The sequence below is a fragment of the Daktulosphaira vitifoliae genome, unplaced genomic scaffold (genome assembly GCF_025091365.1).
Source record: "Daktulosphaira vitifoliae isolate Bord-2020 unplaced genomic scaffold, ASM2509136v1 Scaffold_1, whole genome shotgun sequence".
Classification (NCBI taxonomy): Eukaryota; Metazoa; Arthropoda; class Insecta; order Hemiptera; family Phylloxeridae; genus Daktulosphaira; species Daktulosphaira vitifoliae.
This window is the reverse complement of record NW_026099572.1, coordinates 87935488-87963450: the sequence shown is the minus strand read 5'-3', so window position 1 is coordinate 87963450 and position 27963 is coordinate 87935488. Positions and strand designations below refer to the sequence as shown.

The 27963-nt window shown below is 25.9% G+C and overlaps 1 protein-coding gene across 4 annotated transcripts; it reads right to left on the bottom strand.

The window, feature by feature from the left end:
* Positions 1-384: 384 nt before the first annotated feature.
* Positions 385-27963, bottom strand: LOC126896297 (axin-2). 4 transcript variants are annotated; one of them, XM_050668954.1, is made up of 17 exons: positions 27663-27963; positions 8585-8773; positions 8362-8433; positions 6187-6481; positions 5900-6121; positions 5602-5835; positions 5065-5238; positions 4798-4948; positions 4610-4729; positions 4435-4540; positions 3478-3635; positions 3260-3401; positions 3089-3197; positions 2887-3023; positions 2176-2350; positions 1016-1213; positions 385-948 (listed from the first exon to the last, which is right to left on the bottom strand). In XM_050668954.1, the coding sequence occupies exons 2-17, from the start codon at positions 8703-8705 to the stop codon at positions 822-824; spliced, it is 2541 nt and encodes an 846-aa protein (XP_050524911.1). In that variant the 5' UTR covers positions 8706-8773; positions 27663-27963; the 3' UTR covers positions 385-821. The 4 variants fall into 4 exon arrangements, with proteins under 4 accessions (XP_050524911.1, XP_050524908.1, XP_050524909.1 ...); XM_050668951.1 differs by lacking the exon at positions 27663-27963 and adding an exon at positions 19207-19279; XM_050668952.1 differs by lacking the exon at positions 27663-27963 and adding an exon at positions 19207-19279 and having other exon boundaries at positions 2887-3020.

Genomic DNA, 27963 nt, shown 5'->3' with positions numbered 1-27963 from the left:
TGAGAATTAATATTTAAAATTGTATCTATTATTTAATACTGTTTGCACTACATAATAAAATTATATAATGTAAAATATTTTTTTAAAATAAAATTTTTGAATTATTGTTTCTCAAATGATCAGTTCAGTTTTATGTCTTTATAAGTCTTAATTTTTTTTTTTTTTATAAGATGCACAGTATATTTCTGAAAAATAAAATATGATATTTTTACATCATTATTTACACCACACTATCATAGACTATAATCAATTGTAAAAAATGCTAGGAAACTAAAATTCAAAGGGAAAGGTGGTGCAAAAGATCATGTTATCATTCTTTTCTCGTATTACTTATATATATATATATTTTCCATAAGTAAAATACACATAGAACTATGCAATATATAGTTTGCGAAAACTTTCTTATAAGTGTTAAAATGACACATAAACTGCAGAATGTTAATACAAGTACATAAATTTAAAAAAATTTATATCAAATCTTTACAATTTTTTTAATATATGTAATTATGGTAATAAAAAAAAAACAAAGTTGTTTTATTTTCAATTACAAAACAATAAGTCTTTTTTTTCCTTAATGTCACACAATTATTGTTCGTTTACAAAAGTTATCAACATTTTTGTGTTTGTAGTTAATACAACTAAGGCACTGATTTACACATCAATATTTAAACATATATTTTTACCTTAGAACAAATTCAGTCAGAAGGTATTAAAAAAACAATAATTAATAGTTACAAATAAATTTATACAGTATACAAGTCACATTTTCTTATAATAAGTATTAAAAAAATATACATAATAAATAAAATCTATATTATTGTTCAGTCAATAAGTCTCAAGCTAGCCATCACTTTACCTTTCCATAATGGTAAAATTTGATTGTCATCTGTGATTTCTTCTTGAATTCCAGTACCAGGTGATTCGTCAAATTCAGTAGTAAAATAATACCTGCAAGAAATTTCACATTAAAAAGATATATATATATAAATATATAATAAATAAGAAAATATTTTACCTATAATGTCCTTTTTTAGGCATACACTCAATAAATTGCTTAAGAGTGATTGGATGACCAACAATTTTTTTTCTAAATGGGAATTCTTCATCGTTAAAATTATATACAACAGTAGTGGATGAAGGAGCTGTGCATGAAGTTGGTGGTACAGTAGTTTCTTCTGAGAACAAACCACGACCAGATGACGAAGAAGAAGTTCTGGGTGAAAATATAAAAAATTAATCATAAGCTCAGCTATTCAATGACTAATTTTAATTAAGTATAAAAATGAATAAGCACTACTACATCTGAATTATACAATTTAATTTAACAAATTGATTTAGAAAATATTTAGTCCAAATAATGCAACTTAATTATAAAACAATTATTATTAACAAAATATTAAAAAATTTTTATAAAACATTTAAATACTTTAATGCAGTTATGATTAATTAACTATAACAAAAAACCAAAAAGTAAAGTGCAGTAGGGATCCAGTAAAGTGGAATCCAGACATTTAGATTAGTATTAATTGATATCTGATAGTGATCAAAATAATTGTTAATAATTATAATACATATTTCAAACAAATTTAAAAAAAATTGATTACATAGAGAACCAGAATGTTTTTCTTTTTTTAATCATACATTACATTAAACAAGCTATAATTTGAAATAATTTAGAATGACGAAAAATAATATAAAATTAGGCGTTTTTTTGATAATTGTATGATTTTTTTCTTTAATAACCAATAACTCATAGAAAACGAGATTTCGCATAGTTTTATTTTTTCATCTAAATAAACATTTTATTATTTTTAATTTGATGTAGGTTTTTTAATATAAGAATATGATGTGATGATTATTCCCCTATCTCAGTAATTTAGTAAATGATAGGATCTCAAAAAAATGTATAAATAAATGTTTTGAAAAATTAAATTCAACATATTATGTTGAAAGTAAGGTACTCGTCTTAAATATTACTATTAAAATTTAATTTTGATCCATGTATTATTCTAATGGAATAATTTAAAAAATGTTTTTTGTTTGGCAAAAAATTACATGATTATTAACTTTAGAGGCCAACTACTCATAGAAAACGACTGAAAACGTTTTTCTTTTTTTAATCTCATATTGTATAAAAAAAAAATATAATAGACACATAATTAGTTGTAAGTATACCTTTGTTTGTGATTTTTCTTCACTATCTGATCATTAAGCCTACGACCTGCTTCTATTAACTGATTATCTGTATTAGGAAAAGGTGGAGGAGGCATATTAGGATCAGCAACAAAAGGCTGTCTAGGCATATGATTTGTCCAGGAACCACTACTTCCACATTCTACATTTCCACAATCTATTTATACATAAACAAGTGATAAAATGATTAATAAATGTTTAAAAAAATTTTCTTTAATGTTTTGAAAATATATTCCTAAGACCAAGAGCACCAGCGTTTATTTTGAATTTAATGATACTACAATATAGACAAGATGTAAGGCACAGGAAATAATTTATTTGATAAGACATATCCAAACCGTACTTAACTATTCACTATTTCAAGAAAAAACACAAATATTGATCAATACTGATTCAAAAGTTGTCTTTGACCAATAATTTTTTTAGTTAGATAGTTTTATTTATACAATTTTATAACCTAACCTCATCTCTTCCATTATACTATCTTTGCAATGCTAATTTTATAACACCTATTTTTCAGTTCTGTAGTCACTTTTTATTTTAATAAGTAAAGTATCATTAACAATATAAAATACTCTGTGGTACTTTCAAGAATATCATTAAGTCACCAACTAAAAATTATCTGTTATTAACTAGATAACAGAAGATTTTTGTATCACTTGTTGGTTGAAACAAATAATATTCAACACATACCATGAGAAGCAGACTTTGTAGTCATGGAGTTAGTGGAAGCTGCACACCAACTAAATGCTGGGCCTGGATCAGCTAATGCATCACCAGCACACATTGGACTTTCTTGAAGCCAGATCATGCATCGGTTAGTAGACCTGCTTTGATAGGGAAATTGAAATTAAAATTTTTTGGACATTAAAATATAAAAATAAAACAAACATACTCTTCTTTCATCTTATTCACATTAGTTGGCATTTGAGATTGACCTGATACTACACTTATACCACTATCTGTCATTGTACGTCGACTGCCCCAAGTATGTCGTCCAAGACCTAAAAATAAGTTCAATATTTAATAAAATTTAATTTAAGGAAATAATTACTAATTTCCTTACTTGAAATTCTAAATTCAGTATTAGAAAGAGAATTTTGGTAATCTGGGATAGATCTACTCTTTGGAAGATGGCGACCTAGTTCTGAACTGTCGGTTGTAAAGTCAGTGTAGTTACCACTATCATAACCAGACAATCGGTTATCCTAGTAAATAATAACCTCATTAGTAACAGGTAATAATTAGGACATTGATAAATAATACAAAGTTGAAAACACATACTTTATCTTTCCGTTTGGACATATTAGGATTAGCTGCTGCTAAATAACTACTAGCTAACTGTAAAACAGGTCGGTTAACTTTTCCTAACATTTGTCGCTTGTGCAATGACTGTTCAGGTGATTTTGGTGGAGATTTGAAATACTTTTGTACATGTTGATCTAAATACACACATGTAATATATTCAGTAAAAATTACTTAAGATATAAAACAGAGTAATAAAAAAAGTATTATTGAGAGTAAATTAGGAATAAAAATATGACAACACATAGCCATTGATTAGGTTATTTTATTAATATTATAAAACGTATTATTTTATATACGATTAAGTTTATTATTTATTGAATTATAATTAATTAAGAGAAAATTATAATCTCTCGTAATATATTATACTAATATTTTTGAAGCAAGGTAACAGAAATTATTTTAAGCATATTATAAAAAATAATTAGGATTTTTTATTAACAATTCTAGAAATTCAAATTTAACGTAAATTTTAAATGAATTTTTTTTAAAAGTCTTAGTTTAAGTATATTCATATAGATACACATATTACAGAGAAATTTCTTCAGGGTAAATTCAAATTTATGTTCATTAATGAATATAATCTAGGGTTTAATTAAGATGATAAATAAAACACTTAAAGTACCTAGATAAATAAAGTTGGAATAAAGCCATAATCTATGAATTAAAGCTTGTAAATTATATTTTAAATGTTTTACTAACAGAAACTTAAAAAAGGCTGGTTTTATAAATTTCATGATTTTACAGAATTTTGATAAAATCAGTCTTGGTTATAAAATTACAAACTTATTAAACTTTAAAAATAATAATATATTTTTAATAAAATAATGTATTCAATTCTTTTTCTTAAAATATAAGTCTTTATTTTTAATAGTAAAACAGATATCAGTAGTTCATATTTGGGTATAAATTTTATCATTTATTAATTAAACACACCTAATATTTCATCATCACTGCCTTCAGGTAATTTTAATGATGCTCTAAATATTTCATCCAACATTTTAGGGTCATCTATCTTGCCTGATTCACTGTCAAATTTAAGCTGAAAAATAATGTTAAACAAAATTTAATTTTGGAGGAATAAGTTATAACTTTTTATGATAACACAAACCTCAGAGAGATTTTTAACCAATTTACTATCCCATTTTTCTTCAATATCACGCTCCTGTTTTATTTTTTCAAGCTTTTCACTTAAGATAGAAGCAAATTTTTTAGGTTCCATTGCTGGAGTCTAAGAAAAAAATAGTAGAACATATTAAGTAATATTAATAAAAAGGAGGTTAAAATTTATTTACGCACAATGCATTGCGGTTCTCTCATTGTTCGAGGTATAATAGCAGTTGTCATTGAACTTTCAACGTTTTTGCGTGCATACTTTTGTACCTCTTTCATTTCTAACTGAGCACTTTTTTTTGCTATTGTTTTTGGATCTCTTAACTCAGCTAATTGCCTAATAGACATAAACATTAAAATTAACTACTACATTTATAACATGGTATACTAGTACTTACAATTTTTTTGGAGAAAGGGAAAATAGCTAAATTCAAATAAAACTATAAGACTTACCTTCTTAAACAATCAGTTGATACTGATGCTTCACTTAAACTTGCCAAATCACTATCCTGAGCTGAAGTTGGATTATAAGACACATGCGTTGCTCTGGGTTTAGTACCCCACCAAGATTGATGATAGGGAGTACTGGGATTTGGATTATAGATGCCCATTTTGGAAGTCTTTGCTCTACAATTAAGTTATCAAGCAAAAGGATGCAATACAACACAATAACAACAAATTATTTTTCATATACAAAATTAACAAAAAATATTTGAAACTTAAAAGTAATTGTGATCTTATTTAATTGAAAAATAAATTTTTATTTTTTAATGATATAAGCTACAAGTGCACTCTAGAACTATGCAGTTACTCTAACATGATTGAAAACAAAAACTAAGAAAATAAATAGTTTACCTACAAATTTTATAATTATACTTAGATTAGATTTTATATTTACAAAATATTTTACTTGACAACAAGACAATACTCCAACAACTTTAAATTTCCATGCATTTAATGCTAAATTGAAATATTTAATGTTTAAATTACCTTTGCAGAAATTCTCCTTTTTCTAAGTGAGAGCGTTGTTTTTGTGACATGTGTAAAAGAGATTGGGTTAATTTCATAGGAAAATCTTTTGATTTAAGGTCTTGATTAGATAACTCAGCATCTTCTTTGAGGGTCATCAATGGTTGATTTCGTTCTGGTGGAGCTCGATATCTAGTAGGTATAACTTTTTCTTCCGTGTCAGGTATGTGGTTAATTACTTTTCCATCATAAAAGCTAAAGAATTAAAATAATAGTTAAAAATTTAAATATTTAATTATTTGATTTTTTGAAGACAAACTTTATGCCACAATCTAATGAACGGATATAAGAAATATAAGTTTCAGATTGTAGAAATGCTGGGTAGAGTGTATCATTTAAAAATGTTTCTACTTGAACAAGAGCTTCATCAAAAAGATGTTTAGGAAGAGGAGTTTTAGTTGCCATTGAATTTTTTACTCTCTGCATGACACGCATTCTGCACTGTTCATTAACACCTAAATCTGCTTTCAAAAAAAGCTTTCTGAAAAAAATAAAAATAAATAAATAACTTTATTAATTGATTTTTTATTGCCTAAAAATATTTACTTATAAATTATAGAACGTAGTTTATCAGCTTTTTGATCAGTATGACCATATAATCCTTGGCATGCCAACCAAAATTCAAGCACTTTGCTACATTGCTGACCCTGTCCAGCTTCTTCTTCAAGCTTTAAATGTTGTCTAAAGAGATTTACACCGTCAGGGTCAGCTAATAAACTATCTAAATTTCGAGCCCATGACATGGGCCCAGAAGAATTTGGGGCATCATTAGGAGATAATGAACCATGATCCCCACTGTCACCATCAGCTGGTTCGTAATCGTGGCGAGAACCATGACCACCTAATAACAAAATAAAATTATGTATTTTACTGAATTAATTGATTAATGAGGACTGACTAATTTAATTAAGATGATATGTTTTTCCTTTTTTATAATAAAAAATATTTGACAAACAATTACAAAGTAAATTTTTAATTATTTTCTAGTGCCATAATTTATATTATTAGGCATAATTAGTTTGGCTTTTTTATAAAAAAATTATCCTCAACAAAAATTTAACTGTAAAAAAATTCCATCCTCTTTCCTTCCAAAAAAGTTCGCCTATTAAAGTAGTGAAAACTACATTGTGGCAAAGTTTGCTTTTTATTTAGTTTATAAATTTCAATCTTACGCTAGTAACACTCCTTCATTATTTGTGCTGCTTAAAACTCTGCCATTTTTTGAATGAAGCATAAAACAGGTTTTTCTACAATTTATAATAAAGCTGCAGGAGAACCTTTTTTTGTCTCTCATTCTCATTTTCCATGTAATTCCTAAATATTTACTAAACCCGTATTTATAATATCTAAATTTTTACTGAGTCAGTAACTGACCAAGTATTAAGCAATCAAATGTAGGAGCAATGCTCTTATTGAAAGTAGTTTTAAAGTTTAAGTTTAACGAAAGAGCAAACTTAGTCACAAAGTCATTACTTTTAAATATCACTATTTTCATATGTAGACATTTTTAGGAGAGAAAAGGATAAAGCTTAGAACTTTTTCAGAGTTAGGATTTTGTTGTGAATTACATTACTTCAGCTGACTTACGCCAGTAACATAATTCATTTTCTAAACCACTAAAAAACTATCTTTATAAAAAAATATATTTCATAAACCCATTTAGAAAAAATAAAAATGAAACTTATACAATAAATAAAAGTTCTTTGACCATCTCTTTTTTTAATATAAAACTTTTGATTTTATGTTTTTATAATATGCTCAAAATCTGTTAAACTAATATATTTTGTGAATGAAAAAAAAAATAAAAAATTTATATAATGTAATAAAGCTCAAATCATAATTGTTTATTTAATTTAAATATAAAACTTGTTTGCAACTACTGTACTTCCTTAAGTTATCCTTGTTAGAGAATCACTCTATATAAAAGTATTTACAGGAGACATAAACTTACTTAAGTTCAATAAGAAATTTAAGTTATTTATATACAACTTCATGAATAATGGTCCATAAAAAAAATGTCCACATTTATGATAAAATTACTTTTGAGCATTTAAATTTATGCTTTCAGACAAGCTAAGACATTTGGATATATTAAGCTATTTTTTAATTATATTAAAACATTTTATTCATAATGTTTTGTAATGAAATCCATTAACCTACACGGAAAAATTAATTTCAACTCAAAATCAGTTCATACCATTAAAACATTATTCATCTGTTGTTATTTTCCAAAAGAAGGATATAATAGTTTTGGATAAAAAAAAAAAATCCCTAATTTCAATTAAAGCTCTATAAATTGGCAATTTTGAATTCAAAAAACAATCCTGTTTGATTAAATTTGCTCTCAGTTTTTTTTAAACATAAGAGAAAATATTCTTCATTAACCAAATTATAAAAAATCACAAAAACAATTTTGATATCTTAGAGTTTTGGATAATAAATTCTTTACAAACTATAGATTTTATAAATCATAAAAAATAATACATTACCTTGAAATATCTAAAAAATATGAAGTACTTTTATCAAAAAAAAAAATCAAGTTTATTCTTAGAAAACATCTAAAAGGGATAAAATTTTACACTAAAAAAAGCTTGCAATAAGTGAAAACAAAATAATATCTTCATAATTAGAGATTAAAAGTGAATATATTATCTAAAATATATTCTGTTAAATTTTTTTATTATATTACACTTATTAAATAATTATTATTTTAATTTTTACCATAATCTTGAATGTTGCAAGAACAGTTTTTTGAACTTGATAGTATTTTTCTGCATTTTAAACATTTATTATCTAAACATACGGTATATTTAAATATATTAATTTATATATAATATAAATTATATTAATATTAATTAATATATATATATTATATAAATAGGTATATTTAATTAAATTTGAAAAATTACTATATCAATTAATAATTTTTTTCATCAATACTTACCACTTATATTATAAAGATACTTTTGACCCGCACAGAGCTTATCTTTAGAGTTTCGCTCAGACTCTTCTCCCAGTAAAACTTTAGGTCTGGCGGTGTCAATAAGTAGGTTATTGTTCATCATACCAAAAGATAAGGAGCTATCTTTATCAAGCTCCTTGTTACTTTTGTTACAGGCATTTCGATAAAGCACTAAAACAAATAAAATAATGATTTCTATACATAATTTGTTATACAAAAAAGTATTTTAATGACAAGCCCAATAAGTAATTTACTAAATTATGAAAATAAAATGGCTGCCATTTGGAAAAATTGATTGTTAGATTTTTTTGCTAATAAAATCACAAACAAACAAAATAAGAACTCAAATTTCTCTAAACCCCATATTATTATAATACATAATTATAAATATTAATAAATATATATAATTAATATATCTTAGTTATATTATTACTGTAATATGATTAAATACAATATTATTAAACTTTGGATGGATAACCAATAATATATATTATTATTAAACATAAAAGAGACAAATACTTTAAAATAAATTGTACACAATACATACCCAACTCCATAATATATAAATAAGATTAATCTTTAAAAAAGAATAATAATAAAAATATAATATGGGTGCAAACAACGCAAACCGGACTCTAATGTTAACGATCGATGAAGCGGTATTGCGCAGAATCAGAACATACGTTATGGATACTGCAGTTAAAAAAACACCCGTTTAATCGATATCAAATAAATATCCAATAGGAAAATAAGAGAACAATAAATTATAAAAATATGATATGCACTCTAGAAGTGGGGTCTTATATATAATACAATAGTAGAGGAAATTATGATTTTTTAAATCAATTCATATGTCTATCAATGAAATATGAGTGGCAGGAGGCCAGGTAGAGATCCTCCATCCTTTATACAAGATCTTTTTTAAACCAATATCACAGTATCTACTGAAGCAAGTAATTCAATAAATGATGGTGAAAAATTACTTCAAGCATTAAACAAATTATAAGAATAAAAATTATTTTACATATAGTGGTCTAAATGAAAGATTAACATGCTTTATAATTAAACTACTAAAATTTAAGTAATCTAAAAAAATTTAAAGAATTACTAAAATATTAAGATAATTTTTTTCACAAAAAATATTTAGAAATAAATGAAATATATAAACGAAAAAACTTTTATTTTTTAAATAAATATAAATTTTAATTTTCATAAATGTGTTTTAATATTGACAGAATTTTATGACTAAATTAATTAATATTATTTAAAAAAAAGAATTGCTTTAATTAATTTTTAACACAAAAAAACTCATAAGAATGCAAGACCTATTCATTTATTTAGTATAGTACTAGGTTACTTATTATTAGAGTGCCGATTTCTAAGCAACTTTTGTTAATTTGTTTCAAACATATCATTAACCAGTATAAATTGTATTATTTGGTATGAAAATTAGTAACGTGTTCTAACGGAGGTTAAGTATTGGGGAAACTAATCCTCTCAATACTGGTGGAATACTCCTATTCCATTTTAAAACGAAAAATATTTCTATGCCACTATACAGACGATTTTTTATAAATCACTTAATCGAAAATAAAAATAATATTGGGTGATTTTATTGGTTTCTTTTAAATTTATCAATCATAAAATAATTTTTACGTTCATCCCTTGTATTTTATAAAGGTATCGACCTAATTTTTTAAACGACAACATACATAATTAGTCAGCAGAGCCTAATTTATGAAAGGACATTTGGTACATTTATACAGAGCTCACTCAAAAGTTAACTAATATTTGTCAGGGGCCTCCCTTTTGAGTTGGCCCTATACAATTGTACCAAATGTCCTCTGACAAATATTAATTGTATACTACCATTTATAATTATTCAGGATAAATAAAATTTTGACTAGTTACCAAAAACGGGTAAAAATTTATAATAAAAATAAATATCGCAGCAAACATAAGTATTGACGACAATATTAATAAGTTATAACAATATAAGTTGTCATTTATTTTTATACATTTTACTGAATAAAAGAAAGATTGTTATTTGTTTATTTATGTACTTTGTTTTTATCATTATTTTATATTTAATACATATACAACATCAGGGCTGTATTTTTTAGAAAGTTACGCAGGGTTTACGTAGATTACGTACAACTCACATAAAAAATATTTAAATAAACATATGGTGTTCTACCGTGATTTATTAATTGTAACAATAGTTTATATAGTCAAATTAGTAAATCACGGCGAAACACACTGTATAGTCAGAATTTTAGATACAATTATAAAACCTTATTTTCGCTTACTATTACATTTATTTGACAAGATGTCAAAAATTTGTGTATGACACTCCCTAAAAAAATTAAAATTTTACATTTTAATATACAGAGTGATTTATTTATTGTTGGCTAAATTTCTTCTAAAATAATAATAGTTTTGATATTTTTGACTCATTCAAGTAGTATTTATTTCTTTAGTATTTATTAATCTACATTTTACATGTACCATGAGGGTGAAGCTTGCAAGGGGTCCAACGATGTGTGCTCTATATTACTAGATTATATAAATAACAATATTAATTCAGATATAAAAGAATTATACTTCTTTTGTGATGGTTGCCCGGGCCAAAACAATATTAATACCGTTATACGATTTTTGCTAACATTGACAGATTTACCACTTTTTCCCACAAAGAGGTCATACATATTTACCTAACGATCGGGATTTTGGAGTTATAAAAAAAAAATAAGAAAGCATGATCGTAAATATGTGCCAGATGAATATATTAAAATAGTAAATGAATACAGTGAAAAGTTCAAAGTAATAAAGTTTCAGACGGATCAAGTTTACGACTTTAAAAAATGGTGGCCATCATACTACAAAAAGACATGTTTATCTGTTGAGACATTTGGAAAAAAAGTTCCAAAAGACCAAAATCTTTTGCCCCATCCACATACATGAGTTTCGAATATAATACAAAATATAAAGGTATTGTATTCACACATAATTTTATCGGTGGGTTATCAAAACACACATTCAAACTATTAAAATTAACAAATAACAATATAGCATTGCCAATAGCCAAGGTGTAATAAAATGTCAATAAACTCTCAAAAAATTAAAAACTTAAGACAAGTTAAAGAAAGTATAATCAAGGAGCATAGGTTATTTTATGAAGAAATATATAAATGGCCAACTGCTGATGAACAAAATATGGAAGCTGAAAATGTAGAACTTGATGGGGAATATGATTACGTACCATGACAATTTTAAAAATATTATGTATTAACGTATTTTTTATTTTTATTAAGTTTTGATCAGTTGTTTTTAATAATTTAATGTTAGTTTAGATTTTTTAATTGTATTTTAATTTTTATCAAGTTTCATTCAAAAATGCTCTTGTATTGTAACATTTTGTCAAGTCAAAAAAGTTAAGTTTTTGTTGTTTAAGAAAAAAGAAATATTTTATTTTTTGTAAAATAATATGTACTATGAAATGTGCAATGGTTTATTTTATATTGTTTTTTGTTAAGTTTCAATCAGTTGTTTTTAAACTTTGTTACTTTTTGTAAAGTTAAAAAAAGTTAAATTTTTTTATTTAAAATAAAAATTATTTCAGTTAGTGTAAAAATATTAACATTACTGTATTTATCTATTTTATTTTATTTCTTGACTTAGATTGAATATTATAAATTTCTATTGACTGCAAAAACAACGTAAGTCAAATATGTTTTATCTGAATTTTATACATTTTGGTAAAAGTTAGACTATTTAAAACTATGGATTATGAATATCAGAGATCTTAAAAATAAATTTGTAAATAGGTGTAAGTGAAAAAAAATTCGAATTTCTGGAGTAATTGAGTTTTTTTTTGGTTCTTGAAAAATTTGAATTTAATGACTTATGTCGTTTTTGAAATGACCAATTCAAATAATAATTTAATGACTGGTCAATAACAACTTTTGGAAAAGTAATTTGAAAATTATTAACATTTTATAGTTATGGCTGGAGGTGACACGCGGATGTTAATATTGTTATAACTAGTCATTTCTCGGCCACAATTTTCCTTCCACCTAGATATAAAAATGTTAATAACTCTTGAAAAACTGGTCCAAAAGTTGTTATCAACCAGTGATTTTTTAAACCAGTTCATTATCTATTAAATAAATAAGCTAGTTAGTTATGTAAGTAACCACGTGAAAAAATAAAGTTGACACCCTTATAATGTATTAAGGATAAACATAAAAATACTTTATTGAGAAATTGAAAAACATTTGTACCTTAAAGGAACCAAAAAAGAATTCTCAATATTATTTTTATTTATCGATTAATTATGTTGTTCATTATAAATTATCTTGTATATACCAACAACAAAGTTGGGTCTTTTTAAAATCAAAATTGTAAGCTGTTAAGAAAAAATTTGTAGTTTATTTTTGATTAGGATTTCCATTAACTAAGTTTTTCTTAGATATATGAAAGATTCATATGTCAAATTATATCATATTATTATTAAACATTTCCTTTACATTTAAGGCGTATAGTTATTAATTATGAAAATACATTTTTAATATAGAAAATGCAAATGAAATAATAAACCCCAAGGCGTCCGGACAATCGGTGACAAAATTCTCTTTGTCCTCTTCGGGTTGGTAAATATTACGTTGAACTGATTAATTTTTCACAAAACCTAGCGCAAAGATGGTTTTTGCTATAGCAGCTATTTTAATATAGAATAAAAGATTTACTTATATTATATCCCTAAGAATAAATAAAACAATTTATTTTATAGAGCATAATGTATATCGAAGAAATTGTAATTTTTATCAAATAAACGCTTTTTATATATAATCAGTATTTTATTTATTGTACTGATCAGTTCAAATATGATCTAAAATGACTTAATTATGGAGCAGCAAGGCATCCTGAGATAATATTAATTTAATGTAGTTCGCGTTGCATAACTAAATATTGTTGTAAAAATATTTCAAAAATAGTTAAAAAGAAAAGAAATTTAAAAAAAATGCAAGTACCAATAATTGTTTATTATCATATTCGATCAATTTAACACACTAAACGTTCAACTAAGGGTTAATAGTTAACTAAAGACAGAAATAGAAAATATTGACTTTTGAAAAATTGATGGCACGGGGAAAATAAAATTTTATTGTTTTTGAATAAAAACGAGTAATACAAAATATTAATATTATGCCTATAATTATACATTTTAAACTTGCTGAAGGTCTCTACTGTGCATAAAAAGAAGCCGAATATGTCGTTGATACGCGTCGGACAAGATTTACAATTCACTCTACCGTGAAGCGTAACCGGAGGGCACTCGGCCACATGTAATTATTGCACCGGTTACCTACGCCTCCACCACACCTCATCTACATCGTTTAATACACGACAGCCGACGTATGGCCCATCCGACTTCCACAACTCACCATAATGCCAACACCGTAAACCTCTTCTTCCATACAAACACTTTAGACAAGCCGGTCGGCATCTTTGACGCTGGCTAAAACGCCGCCACATCGTGTTCATTACAAAATTACACCACTCTTCCATCGCCCTTCCTTATTTTCTATAGTTGCAGCTCTCTCGATTATTTCTCATATTTTTATTAATTTATTACAACCGAGCGTGTGCATATGTTTGATTTTCGAGTAAATGTCAGCACATAAATTTAATAATTTTTAAATAAATTGTGCGGACGCAATGTGTACCCCCACGAGGTAAAAATAGAATATAAGTACTGTCAATACATCTTTCTACTTGCAAAATATTTACTAAATTAAAATGCATTTATAAGCAATACTGGTAAAATAACAAAATATTAAGCGATTTTGGCCTCAAATAAAAACTATATATACTCAAAGAGAAAATCATAAAATTTTCAACTAGAATCATCGCCTAACTTAATTGAATAACATTGACCGGCTTTTGATAATACAAAAGTCAAAGGGTCAATTGATTTAACAACATGAGACTTAAACGTAAAATTGTTATTACACTTGAAAAAATTTAACTGAACGAATAAACTTCTCAAACACCACATTTAATAGACATGTATTTACATCAAAGGATAATTGATGACTAGGAAAATTTGTACAGAGTATATATAAAAGTGCCAGATTTTGACAATATTGAATAAGTTGAAATCACATGGTACAAGATATTCGATATTATTTTTATAAAATGTATAATTCGCATTAAAAAAAAAGTGCACCCCCACTTTATCCTGTTTGTGACACATCGATGATCTAAAGCGCAAAAATAAATGTGAAATATTTAGCAAAAAGAAGTTTAAGTATGGAATAAATGTAAACTGAGCGATTTTTCGTATCACAATAATAAGTATTTAATTCCAAAGTACCATTATTTTATATTATTTCGGGAAATAGAAGGCTTAAGGATTTTTTTATTATTTTCAAGTAAAATGTTATTTATTATGACATTTTCCTTTTTTTTTTTTTTTACTCAAAATCCTTCTAAATGTACCATTTTTAGTAATAAATTAAGTCATCACATAAATTTGGGGAGGTTTACTGTCCTCTTTAGCTACTCTGTTAATATTCCTTTAGGCTATAAAAAATTTGATACAAATAGAGAATACTCTTAAAATATCTAGATCATCGATATTGACGTATAAAAATCTTATTAAAATGTCAAGTTGCACAATACAGTGAAAGAATAAAAAAATCCTATGCTATGGTGACTATTTCACACTTAAATAATTTCAACGAACATAAAAATAAATGAATGTTGTACAATTACACTTACATTATCAGTTTCAAATAAGTTTTTAAAATTTTTAATAAAAGAATATAAAATTAATCAAATATTAGGATAAAATGATTAAAATTGATAGTGAATTACCAATTTAAAAAATCAAAATTTTTTTTCTTCCAAAAGTTTAATACATAAGAGCACCGTAACTAAGAGTAATGGAATACCATTACCTTAATTGATAACGATCAAGACTTTATAGTTTATAATCTTATTATATGACATATAAAATCTATATTTTATTGTTCGATTAATAAGCAATATTTCTGATGTACTACAGTGTACTATAGATAACGTATTCGTTCGGTCTGGATTATAATTCTATTGATAACGAGACGGTGAAAAAATATAGACTAAGCAATAACAAAGAAAACTCGAAACATGTATGAAATGATGTTCGTGCACGGGAAAATGCACTTCTATTCAATTTCACTTAACGATCGGTATTCTTGTTGCAATCGGCACCAGAAAAGAAATAGTAAAGCCACAGAAGAGCCTATTGCATTGAAAACAAAAATAGGATAAACACAAAATAAAATCATACAAATTGAATCTCGTACTGCATTTGAAAATTTTATATTTTCTCCGACACAATAGAAATTGAATTATTTTTTGTATTATTATTATATTTTTAATGTGTATTTCATATTAAGACGTTTGTAGCGAAATTGGATATTTGTATTTATTTTTATTTCTGCACAATATTTTTAATACCAATAAGCACAGTCTGTTGGCCACAAGGCATTCTTTTATATTTTTGTAAACACAATTTATATATATTGAAGCTTTTCATTCTTTTAAAACTACGACTATAACACAACATTATTGTCTCCAAAGTTAAATGCTTAAAAATAATAAAGAATTTAAAAATTTTCAAACACAATACTTTTCAAATAAGCATACGTAAAATAATTTTTAAACGTCCCATAAAAATTTTAATCTAACAGATCTACAATAAAATAAATATACATTAAAATTCTTTATTAAAAAAAATAATCAAAATATTAAAATAAATTAAAAATGCAATTTTAAAGTAATAAATTCGACTAGTTTAAGCGCATTAGAAAAATGTTAGCAATTTGAAATGTTAAATTGATTTTAGATTAAACTATTATTTGAATTACTTCTACATGTTAGTTATTTATTAAATAATCAATTGTATTACAAAAAACCAGTGATAATTATAAATATTCTAATTTTAAACCATATAACTTAATTAAATTTTTAACTGTTTACTACTTTTATTCTAGTTTTACAATCCAGTTTAGTTAAACAATATTTTGTTATATTTAAAGTTGAAACTTAAAACTGTTACTAATAACACATGAATTTTATTGATCAATAGATCTGGTAACAAGTCATAATCCCCGTGATCATTTTAAAATAAAATGAGTTTTACGAGGAGTTACTTAGATTTCATTCATCTTCAAGATTGACAACACAATACGCATACCGAAGTAAAAATATAGTGTGCAATAAGCACTATAATTAAAAAATATATTAAATGTAGTATTTGAAAGAAAATAATAAGGAGAATACTTGCGGCTATATCCCCTAAGAAATTCAAGAGAAAATAAATTCTTTTAATGCATTATAGATTTTACTAAAACTACTTGTTCGGTTCGATTATCCTGATAGAAGGTATAATGGCAATGTCGGTTTATATAAAACACAAACAAAGCTCCACAGTCTCTTTGTAGGTACACCACAAGAAAACAGACAAACTATACTGCTGTCTCCAACGTGAAAACGCTTGAAAATGTAGTATATCTCTTATCCTACAGAAACGACAACCAGACCCGATTAGAAAAGGAAAAAATAAGATAATTGTATTTTTACTAGTAAACTTAGATGTTTTTTTTTACTAACATTAGAGTTAATAGAACCCCAAGATGGGATGCCAATGACATAAACAAAACCACTCTTTTCAATCGGGGTGATTTATCCTCTACTCCCCAGGGAAAAATGAATTGGTGTTTAAAATTAAAATTAGTTTAGGTTAAAAATGAACACATTACAATAAAAATAACGTGAAAAAAATTAGCTTAAGAAATACACACATTCTCTACTAATTTATTTTAAAGTTTAATGCATTAAAAGTTATTAGTCTTTATACCTTATGTCAGCAAGACATAAAAAACTACCGAATATATAAAAGAAAATGATTAAGAAAGTAAAATTTACTCAGTAATATTTCTTATACACCTATAAGTCGAAAATTATAATACTATACAGAATCATCGGTTTATTATAAACCGATATAGGAAATAATCTAATATAGAAAATAACGAATCTTTTACACATTTTAGATCAGTATTTCAGAAGTTATTAAGAATTTAAAGTAAAAAATTAAGGTAAGGAGTTGAAAGCTACATTTTTTATCGCTAGTCATTTCCCGGCCTTACTCTTCTTGGTATAATAAGAATAACATCCAAAGTACTGGAAAAAAAAGTTGTTATTGACTAGTCATTTTTATTATTAAATAATTTTTTGTTTTATAAGTTAATTAAATATGTATATAACTATTCAAAAAAATAAATTTGACATATCTATACGTTATAAGGAAAGATCCTAATAAGTCATTGTTAGCTAATATATTAAGAATTATAAACCGATCACTATATATATAATTTTACTTTCTTAATAATTAAAATTGGATGTAAGATATTTTAGACCTAACTGATAATACTTATAACTTTTAATAGAATTATAATTTTATTCAATGATATTGTTTAAATTTTGGCATTGTTAAACTACGTTTAAAATCATGTTTATTATTATTATTTATCACTAATAAGACAAAAAACATATTTTTTATCTTTTTTTAATATTATAAATTTTTTTTTTGGTTTTTTTCTTACAATAAATTTTGATGGGCCGATTTCAATTCTTTTAGTACTCAATGAGATACAAACATTTTTGTACATAGAATGGATGTGGAACGCGGGTGGGTACAATTCGTACTGGTTTATATTTATAACGCATACTCCACCCGCATTCCTTATCCACTCTATGTACCAAAATGTTTGTAAATAATTGAGTATTTAGCTAAAAAATTGATATCAAACTATCAAAATTTAGTATAAAAAGTCTAAAAAAAATGGCTTTTTAAAACTTTGAAAAAAATAAAGAATACATTTCTTTTTGTCTTATTAGTGATAAATAATAATAAAAAATATGATTTTAAATGTATTTTAAGATGGTAATAATTATTTTTAACATGAAATTTTAACAAAATGATAATTGTACTACAGAAGATTGAGTTAAATCATTATTCATGCTATAAAATATCATACACTTACAGTATTAATAAAATACAGAAAAGAAAATGTTTAATGTGAAGTAAAAACAAAAAATAAAACTATCCCTAATAATTATTATCACAATTTATAAGGTATTAATGTGTAAATAAGTCGTAAAGGTCATGTTTTAATTACAAAACGTTTAAACAAAAATTACTATTTAAAGTAATATAATTATTTTAAACGTTTAATAGATGAACTATTATTTTACCAACTATTAACTAATTACAATTGAATGATTATTTTCATTATTTTCCCAATCAACGTAGTTTTTTTTACAGAACATTCTTATTAGATCTTTTGGTCAGTAATTTTAACACTCCCAAATTTTAGTCCAAGTGTACGCCTATAGTTGCTAATACTCACACTAAAATAATCTTAATGTTTTAATAACAATAGCATGCTAAATTTATAGTAAAAAAAATTGAAAAAATTTTTATAAAACGCTATACTAAAAAATATGGTGAAAAATAAAATAACTGTCTAAAACGAAGTAAGATCATCTCTTACCGGCAATAACCGCGCGAAAACTTTTCCAACACATTTTGTGTTCATCAAACATGGTCATAATATGTGTGTACAACATTTGAATAGTATACACTACACATTAGCGTTTGTACAACTAACAAACGTAGGAAATATCCTTTGCAACACTAGGAGCGGACGAGACAGAATGCCGAAAGTCATTGGTAAGGACTGCGACGACAAAAGGTTCTCTTTTTCTTTCGCGCTTTAAAAGTTCTCCGCCCTTCCCTTCACTCCTCCCAAGCATTGGCGGCAGACCTTGTTGTCGCGACACTGAAATTGATGATGCTCCTCCGACTTTCATGCACAAAGCTTAAAGAGTTGTTTTACGAATCGGAATACAACGATATTAAATAATATAAAGCCTCGTCGTGTCCTAGATTAAATATTACACAAAAGGATCAAAAAAGACTGGCGATCCTTTGAAAGTACCGCGTTGTGCTAGGAAAAAGAAGTATTCAACACAGCATGCGACTCCGTGTTAAAGATTAATAAAAACACGAAAATGCGTTAGAGTTTAATGAAAACGAAATATCAACCCGGAAGGTGTAAACTGTAAAAAGAAAAAAGTAAACGCGACAGTTGAATCAAAGAGAGTTCAGATGTCAAAGGACTTTATTTCTGTGTTTGAAGATTCATTTCATTTTTCACCATCCTTTTTTAACATGAACACATTTTAAAGAAAAGAAAAATGTGCAGTTTATTTTAGAAATAATAGTCGTACTTTAAGTACCTAATGACTTGTAATTCATGAAAATAAGTGAGTATTACGTTAATTTTTTTAAGAATTTTTCTTGTAAGTAATATCATTAATTTTTACTAAATTGGTGCATAAGTTATTCTTTGCTCACAACACTTTGAAACGTTATTTTCAGTCTCCAGCCTAAATCAATTTTTATTTTTTCAAGATTTAAAAAAAAAACTATACGCTGAAGTAGCATACAAATAAAATATTTAAACTTATGATGAGATCAATTAAAAAAAAAATTTTAACGATAATTTATCTAATTAATTAGACAAAAACAACACTTTTCCATTAATAAAAGCAATTCATTAATAGAGTATAACATTTTTACATAAAAGTTAGTTAAAAATGACTAATTATTTAAACGTATTATTGAAGTAAACGAATAATAAATTAAAATAACTATACACTATAAACAAAATAAAGATAATAGTATTCTATAATTTTCAAAAAATGTTGTGATACCTCTGAAAAGATAAATATTTTTATTGAAAAGGTTTAATTTTCTTTTATAAGTCATCTCTAAATTTTATTTTAAATAATTGTGAATTACTTTTATATACATTTACAAGCTGATTGCTTTATTGTTGATCCCTAAATATCTCCTGAAATAATAACAGTACTGAAATATTTTTAGGTCTATACCTTATCCTTTACAAAGGTACCAACTTACTATTTTTAATGATAACTTATATACATTATAATTGTGTCAAATTAATTTTCTTAAATGGTTACGTACATATTAAACTAGCTTTTATAGAATACAAAAATATCTAACTAACAAAATATAGGACCGACAACAACTATTGAACCAGTAATTCGAAAATTATTAACGTTTAATTGAGGACCGGATGCGAAGTGCGGGTGATGTAATTTTTGTCATTACAGTTCATTCTGCAGCACTACTATTTTTATTCAAGTATAGAAATATTCTGAACTGAAATAATGATTAAAAAGTTGTTATCGACCAGTCATTGTCTTAAGTATATAATTTTTTATTATACAAGTGAATTATGAATGTACGTTTCAATTTAAAAATAGATTAAATTAACATCCTTATAACGTATGGGAATAGATTAACAAAGTAATTACAACTAAAAAGAAATAAAAGAAAAAATTCATGAAATAATTTAAATTTTTTTAGTGTCACCCAATTAGTAGATTATAACAGACAATAAGCCCCGTAGTATAACAATTTCATATTAATATTATTTTGTAGTAGAATTTTCTGTTATAAAATAGTATCGAGAAGAATAATAAAAAAAACATTTTTTCTTATAAGGTGTTTTCTGTTATAAAATATATAAAACTATCACAGTAAAACTGGAACAAAAACCAATAAAAAATAGAATAAATGCTCCGAACTTATTACAACTTTAGTGGTGTACTTAAAATTTGCAACAATTTTTTAAGATAGAATATTTATTTCGAGGTTTTAACGTGTGAATAATATTCCAATTCATTGCACTAACAGCCTAGAGTATATTATCAATTAATTTAACTAATTTATGATCTCACATTCTTTCATATTTCATTATTATTTGTATTATAAGTACTATGTTCGTTGATATGTACGCAGTGTTATTTATTACGATCACAAAACAAAAATACTGTCATCTTAATTCACTGTTGTTTAAAAAAAAATAGTAAATATATTCGTGCAGTTTTAAATATTTATTAGAATTATTTGATCTCTTCAACAGAAAACCACCTAACACACATAACATTATTCAAATCTAAAAAATAGGTTTCTTCGAAGGCGGCAAAATTTTCTTAAAGTTACAGTATTTTCATAATATTTCTCGGTTGTCGTTGGCCATTAAACGATACGACTAGCGACATTCCAGATGACATGAAAAAAAAAACGATGGTTGGATATAATTTCCGATAAAGAATGGACAAAATGTAGCGGTGGCGGCAGTACAGGGATGCCGCCGACAAATACAAAGATGATAATCGGCGTTTAACATTTTTTTCGCCATGGACATCACCGGCAGACCAGTTTTGTCGGTGATGGCTATTTCTCTTTCATTACAATATATATATATATACACACAAATGTATCTGTACGTGTAGTATTTTTTTTTTCATTTTTCTCTTCTCTCGCAATAATAATCTGACAAGAATGCACACCAGGTATTATGTGCGTTAGATACGGTCCCACCCAACCTTCTTCACAAACAACATTTCTATACCAAACCATCGTTGCCGCCGTTGAGTTAACAACAAACGACAGTGAATATCTGTGTGTCTGGCCGACAACTATGCCTTCCTTTTTACCAACTGGGGCATGGCCATACCACAATACCTAAATTTTAACTCAAAAGCAAGTTCCTTCCGTGCGTTTGTTTTAATCGGTAAAAGAAAGTGTTCGAAAATATAATTCGGTAATATATATCTTTTTAACTAAACAATTGAATGGCGTTACAAAAAAATCAGTCAAACCACATTTAAGTTTTTACTTCATAACGTATTTTGTTTAGTAACAATTGATATTTTCATCAATTTAATAGTTAAGTTATTTTTGGAAACATAAATTTTAAATGATACACATCATAGGTGCAATCTGGGGGTTAAGAAGGAAATTAGCTCTCCAAAAAATTATAAAAATTACCATGTTGATTTACATAAAAATATTTTTAAGGAGGGAAGAAATTAAGTGACATTCCCAAACATTTTGTTCAAATTGTACACAATTGAATATTGGATTAGTTGTAAATGTATTACATTAAATGTTCGTAAATGCATTACGCAACTGCACTTTTTATCTGTTTAAAATAAAACTCATTTTACTCTTTTTAAGTTTTACAGTCAAAATTAAGTTTCCATTAAGGGTCCAACTTGACAAAAAAAAAAAAAAAAAAAAANAAAAAAAAAAAAAAAAAAATACTCGACATAATAAAATTCTTAATAAATAAATTAATATTAATTTGTTTTTACATAAATTTGTACAAATAGTTTGTTGACGTTTAAAAAATATTTCGATACAAGTACAATTTTATATTAAGATGTTACATTCCCTACGATAGTATGGTAAGAAAAATCAACTTCTGTCATCACTATTCACTTGATACAAATAAATAATAAATTAATATGAAAATTTAATGTTTATCAAATAAGATCAAATGCGATCAGCGCCTTACTTTTCACATAACACTTTATCATACACATGATGTTTTATACCTTTACATTTATTGGCTGTGTATTAAGTTATACGATTTGTCTGAAGGTAAAAAGAAAACGAGAATCGAAAAATAAAAAACAAACCAGTCACGGTCGGTAATTTGACCATAAGGCTCGGCTTAAATTTAAACTTGCTCTATCTGGAATGTATTTTTTTATTGTTTTACGATACAGGGAGTTTACTAAGTTTTTTTTTGGTTTCTTTTCCTTAACTTAAATATGTGACAATTAAGCATTCAAAGAAGGTTTCGTTCTAATTGTTCATAAAAGTATTTAGTATCAATACTTCTACATCCGTAAACGCACTATCTCCAATTACAGGAAATGATATTATTTAACGACTGAACTCTATTTTATATCGACGGAAAGTCAGATAAAGTTTCAGGCAAATAAAAACACAATATCTGACTCAAACAATCTGATTTTATTAAGTGTTAAGACTTGTGCGGACGTTATGCTATTTAAAAACAACTTTAAAAGGGGTAATTACACGTAAACGTGTGGTCGAACGCAGCTAGAATTACATAGGTGCAGGGGGATAGGAGTAAGGGCAGCTATACACGCGTATAACATAAATATACATACACGTATATGAACGGACCCATACCATACCACGGGTTCTCTATAATTACGAGATAATGACGACTGCGTTTGTGTATTGGGACTTATTAAAGAGAGAAAGAATTGCCGATGGACGGGCGGTGGCGGCAATGACTGCAGTGGCGGATACGGCGATGGAGGCCCGCGGGGTTATACGTGTCGGTCACAGATCAAAGCAATCGCTACACAATGGCCAACGGGCGAGTGGTGAGGTAAGGGAGAGTAGCAGTGGTGGGACAAGAAAGAATACGGCCGCGTGTATACGAGAAAAGAGATGGAGAGTTAAATCACCGTGTGCAAACGGCCACCAGTAGAGACTAGAGATGCCACATGTTCGAACAAACAACCTCAGTGTGTCTCAAATTTTATTTATTTTTAACGGATAAAACAGTATAACCAATTGTTTTAAATATTAGTAACAAGTATACTGCCTTGATATAATAATAATCTTAATCGGTGTATGATTAACAGAAGTAAAAAATTAATTAGGCAAAAAAAGTATACGATTTCCGAGTAAAAAAAATTACATATATTAGTGCATTACTACTTTCGTCAACCAGTAATAAAAAAAAATTCTAATGCAATTAGTTAAATTTAAATAAAATATGTTGAACTGGATTTCATGCAATATATTTTTGTTAAATTACTAATTTTTTATTTAGCATAAACGAAATAAAATAATATATCATGTCTTTGAATTTTATGCGAAATAAATTTATTGATTTATATGAAGATTTCCTTAGAATTTTCGGTGAATATTAGTTACCGATATTAAATAAACTTAATATAATATCGGTAACTTTATATTATAAAGTATAGAGTATTATTGAGTAAATATAAAAAATTTATTCATTTTTTAAGTATAAATTAAAGTATGGAGATAATTGACACGATTTCTAAAGATAAACATAAAACGAAGTATTTTACGTAATTATTTTGCCTTATATCCATTAGTTGACAGCAAAGAGTAGATTGTTCTCAGAAGTTTATCATTTGGCTTTGATGTGACAGAAGCCAACGACTTTTTAATCGAGTACCAACCAACATCAAGTAATCTAGAATAAAAGGGAGGGAAATAAAGAAACATCTAGACATTATCACTTAAATAGAGGTGACGATATAAAATATATATATTGAAAAGATCACCAAAAGCGACCACTTAAACTTTTTTAATAAATAACTTGACTAAAGTCCTTTAGGCAAGAAAGTTATTATTTTTTTTTTTCAAACCTTTATTTGTCTACTACCATAATATTATATATTATTAATAATAATGAAAATGTATGACAGAGAAAATGTTGAAAAGAAGCTTGTTTTGATGTGAAGTAGCCACTAACATCACATCAAAGAGAGAATGAGGTTTAATAAATTTGGAGAGAAGTTTTTCCTCTGAAATCAAATCATGTGACCAATCACGTTTCACACACACTTGCCTATCAGACTTGTATGGCATCTACAGAAGTTTGTAGGCTTCTACCGTGTGTTCTTTTGTACAGATCATGTAATAATTGAAGTCAGGGTTTCACAAAATAGATGCATTAAGGTTTTATTACGATTATGATAAAGCAGGCTTGTATTAAGAAGGAGGTAAGGGGGTCAGGTCACTCAATACCACGAAAAATAGGGTCCTACACAGAAAAATAAACTAGTCTTTTATTTTGCCTAATTAGGTAAAATAGTAAAATAGCTTTAAAAAAATTAGTTATATTATTATTAATTTTTTTTATCATCTACCAGTTTTTATTTGTGTTGTAATAAATAACATTGATTTACACAAAAATAGTTTTTAAGAAAAAACTTTTCTTGGGTCTATTAAAAAATCTGGCTACCGGACCCTAAATAGGTATAATGCTAGAGTACAATTTCATAAATTTCTATGAATTTGCAAATAATAATTAATGTTAATATATTATCTCCATTAATTTTTAGTAATTATTTCATTATTAGAGTAAATTCAATAAAATATAATATAATAATTATATATATATATATATATATAATTATATGTAACAATTCAACTTATTTTTATTTTATTATATTTAAACAGAAAAACATCTTATGTACTTCTATTTTAGAATATATCAATAGGTAAACCTAGGGTTATATAAATAAACAGTTTAGGAATACTTTTACAAAGCTCACAATCATTTTGAAAGGAATACGCATACAATATCAAACAATATAAATAATTAATATCAAGATATTATACAGAGTTCTACTGAAATTAAAAAAAAATGAAGGGGTTACAAAAAATATATAAATCACACTTTTAAAATTTCTTTTAATTATTGAAAGGTTTAAAAGCTTGATTAATAACTAAATATAAACTCTTTAAATTATATAGTTATTATTTTAAGATTATCTTGAAAATAACTTCAATCGCTAGAATATAACTTACTAAAATTATATAGTATTTATGAAAAAAGATAAATATCCCTATCATTAGAATAATTGAACATAGGTTTAATAATGAAATACTAAAAATTTATAGAATATGGGTAAAGGAGGGAATTTTATCTTTTTACCTAAGGTTTAATGTTATTAAATACATCTCTGTGCTTAATGATGAGTTTTTAATTATATTTAAAAAAAAATCACTGAACAAATTTCATAGAGAATTTAAAATTTTTAGCCCAAATATTTTTTTCTATGCAAATTAACCATTATTTCAATATCACAAAATTTATATGATATTAAAATAATGGCAAACTTGCTATCAGTATGTATTTAGCGTTGATAATAGTAACATTTTTCCCAAAATATGTATCTGCGATTTTAGTAATTTTTTTGTGGCTGTTTGAGATAATTATTTTTTAGTTTTAAATTATTATTTATAATATAGTTTTAATTTAAAATAATATTAGCAAGAGGTGATCAATTTTAATTATATCGCTATTTTTTTTTTTTTGCTATACATTAAAAAAAGAAAATTGTGGCTTTCAAATGTGTTCAATTTTTAAGATGTTATTTATTTATTTTAAAATTAAAATTGAAAATGACTACAAGCATAAAACTATTTTCTATTCTATGTAACATATGAAACAAGTGTCACAATTAACTATACTTCTTTGTACTGAGATAAATGTCTAATAAAATAAAGTTTATACAATTAAACTTTTTCAAATAAATTTCTATGTTTACAACATTAATAGGATGAATATACTGCAAATCCTTAATATATCATGAATGGTAAGATAATTAATTTTAAACGTCAAGATTAAAGGAAAATTTATCAAATAAGTTTCAATTATTTAATTTAATCAAATATTAAAAATAAAAACAGATAGATTACTAAGCATATACATTAAAATATTAATAGAGAAGTGCTTTTCTTTAGTTTATATTTCCTTACTCAGATTGAAAAATTTGAATGACATACCTATGAATAACTTTTATCAATTTATACTAACAAACTATTAATAATAAAAGGATTATAAAGTATTAAAATGTTGCAATTTACTTATATAGGATTTACTCAAACATTAATTGTGAAAGGGTAAAAGAGATGAAATCATAGTAAAAAAATATTTTCGAACATACCATTGTTGGTGTATAGCAGTATTTATTTTAGGAACCCTTTTAAATTAAATTAATTATCACACCAATTGAATACCTACACAAACACTGAAAATGCATTGAATAAACAGAATCAAATTATAAACATACATTCATATTATTATATTTATATACAAATATATGTGCATATTCTAGTATATAAATATATATAAAAGAACTTAGGGAGACTTCAAAGGACTCTAATGTTATAAACACTGAAGGGGCCGATTGGTAGTTGATAGGGTGAAAACAGTGGCTGATGGTAGGGTGCAGAGTTAAACGGAGAAACGCGCACGACCACCTCTCCAACCACATCAAAGCGAAATAGCTAAGCCTTTGAACTCTACTTCACACTCACCTCTACTCAAACGTTCCTTTGATGTCCTTTGTGTATAAACGTTGCCACCGCGAATATAATTGTACGTAAAAGATCGTCCAAAATCCAATGACACTCATACCGAAACATGATTCACTAGGTTAATTTTTTTGAACAATTACAATAAAAAATATGTACACAATAAGAAAAATATTAATAAAATAATTAAATTAAATACACAAAAATTCAATTAAAACTGAACACAAACCGGACGGAATTCTTCTACACTACCACTCGCAAGTGTTTCACTATATTACATGATACACACACTAGACACAGAAGG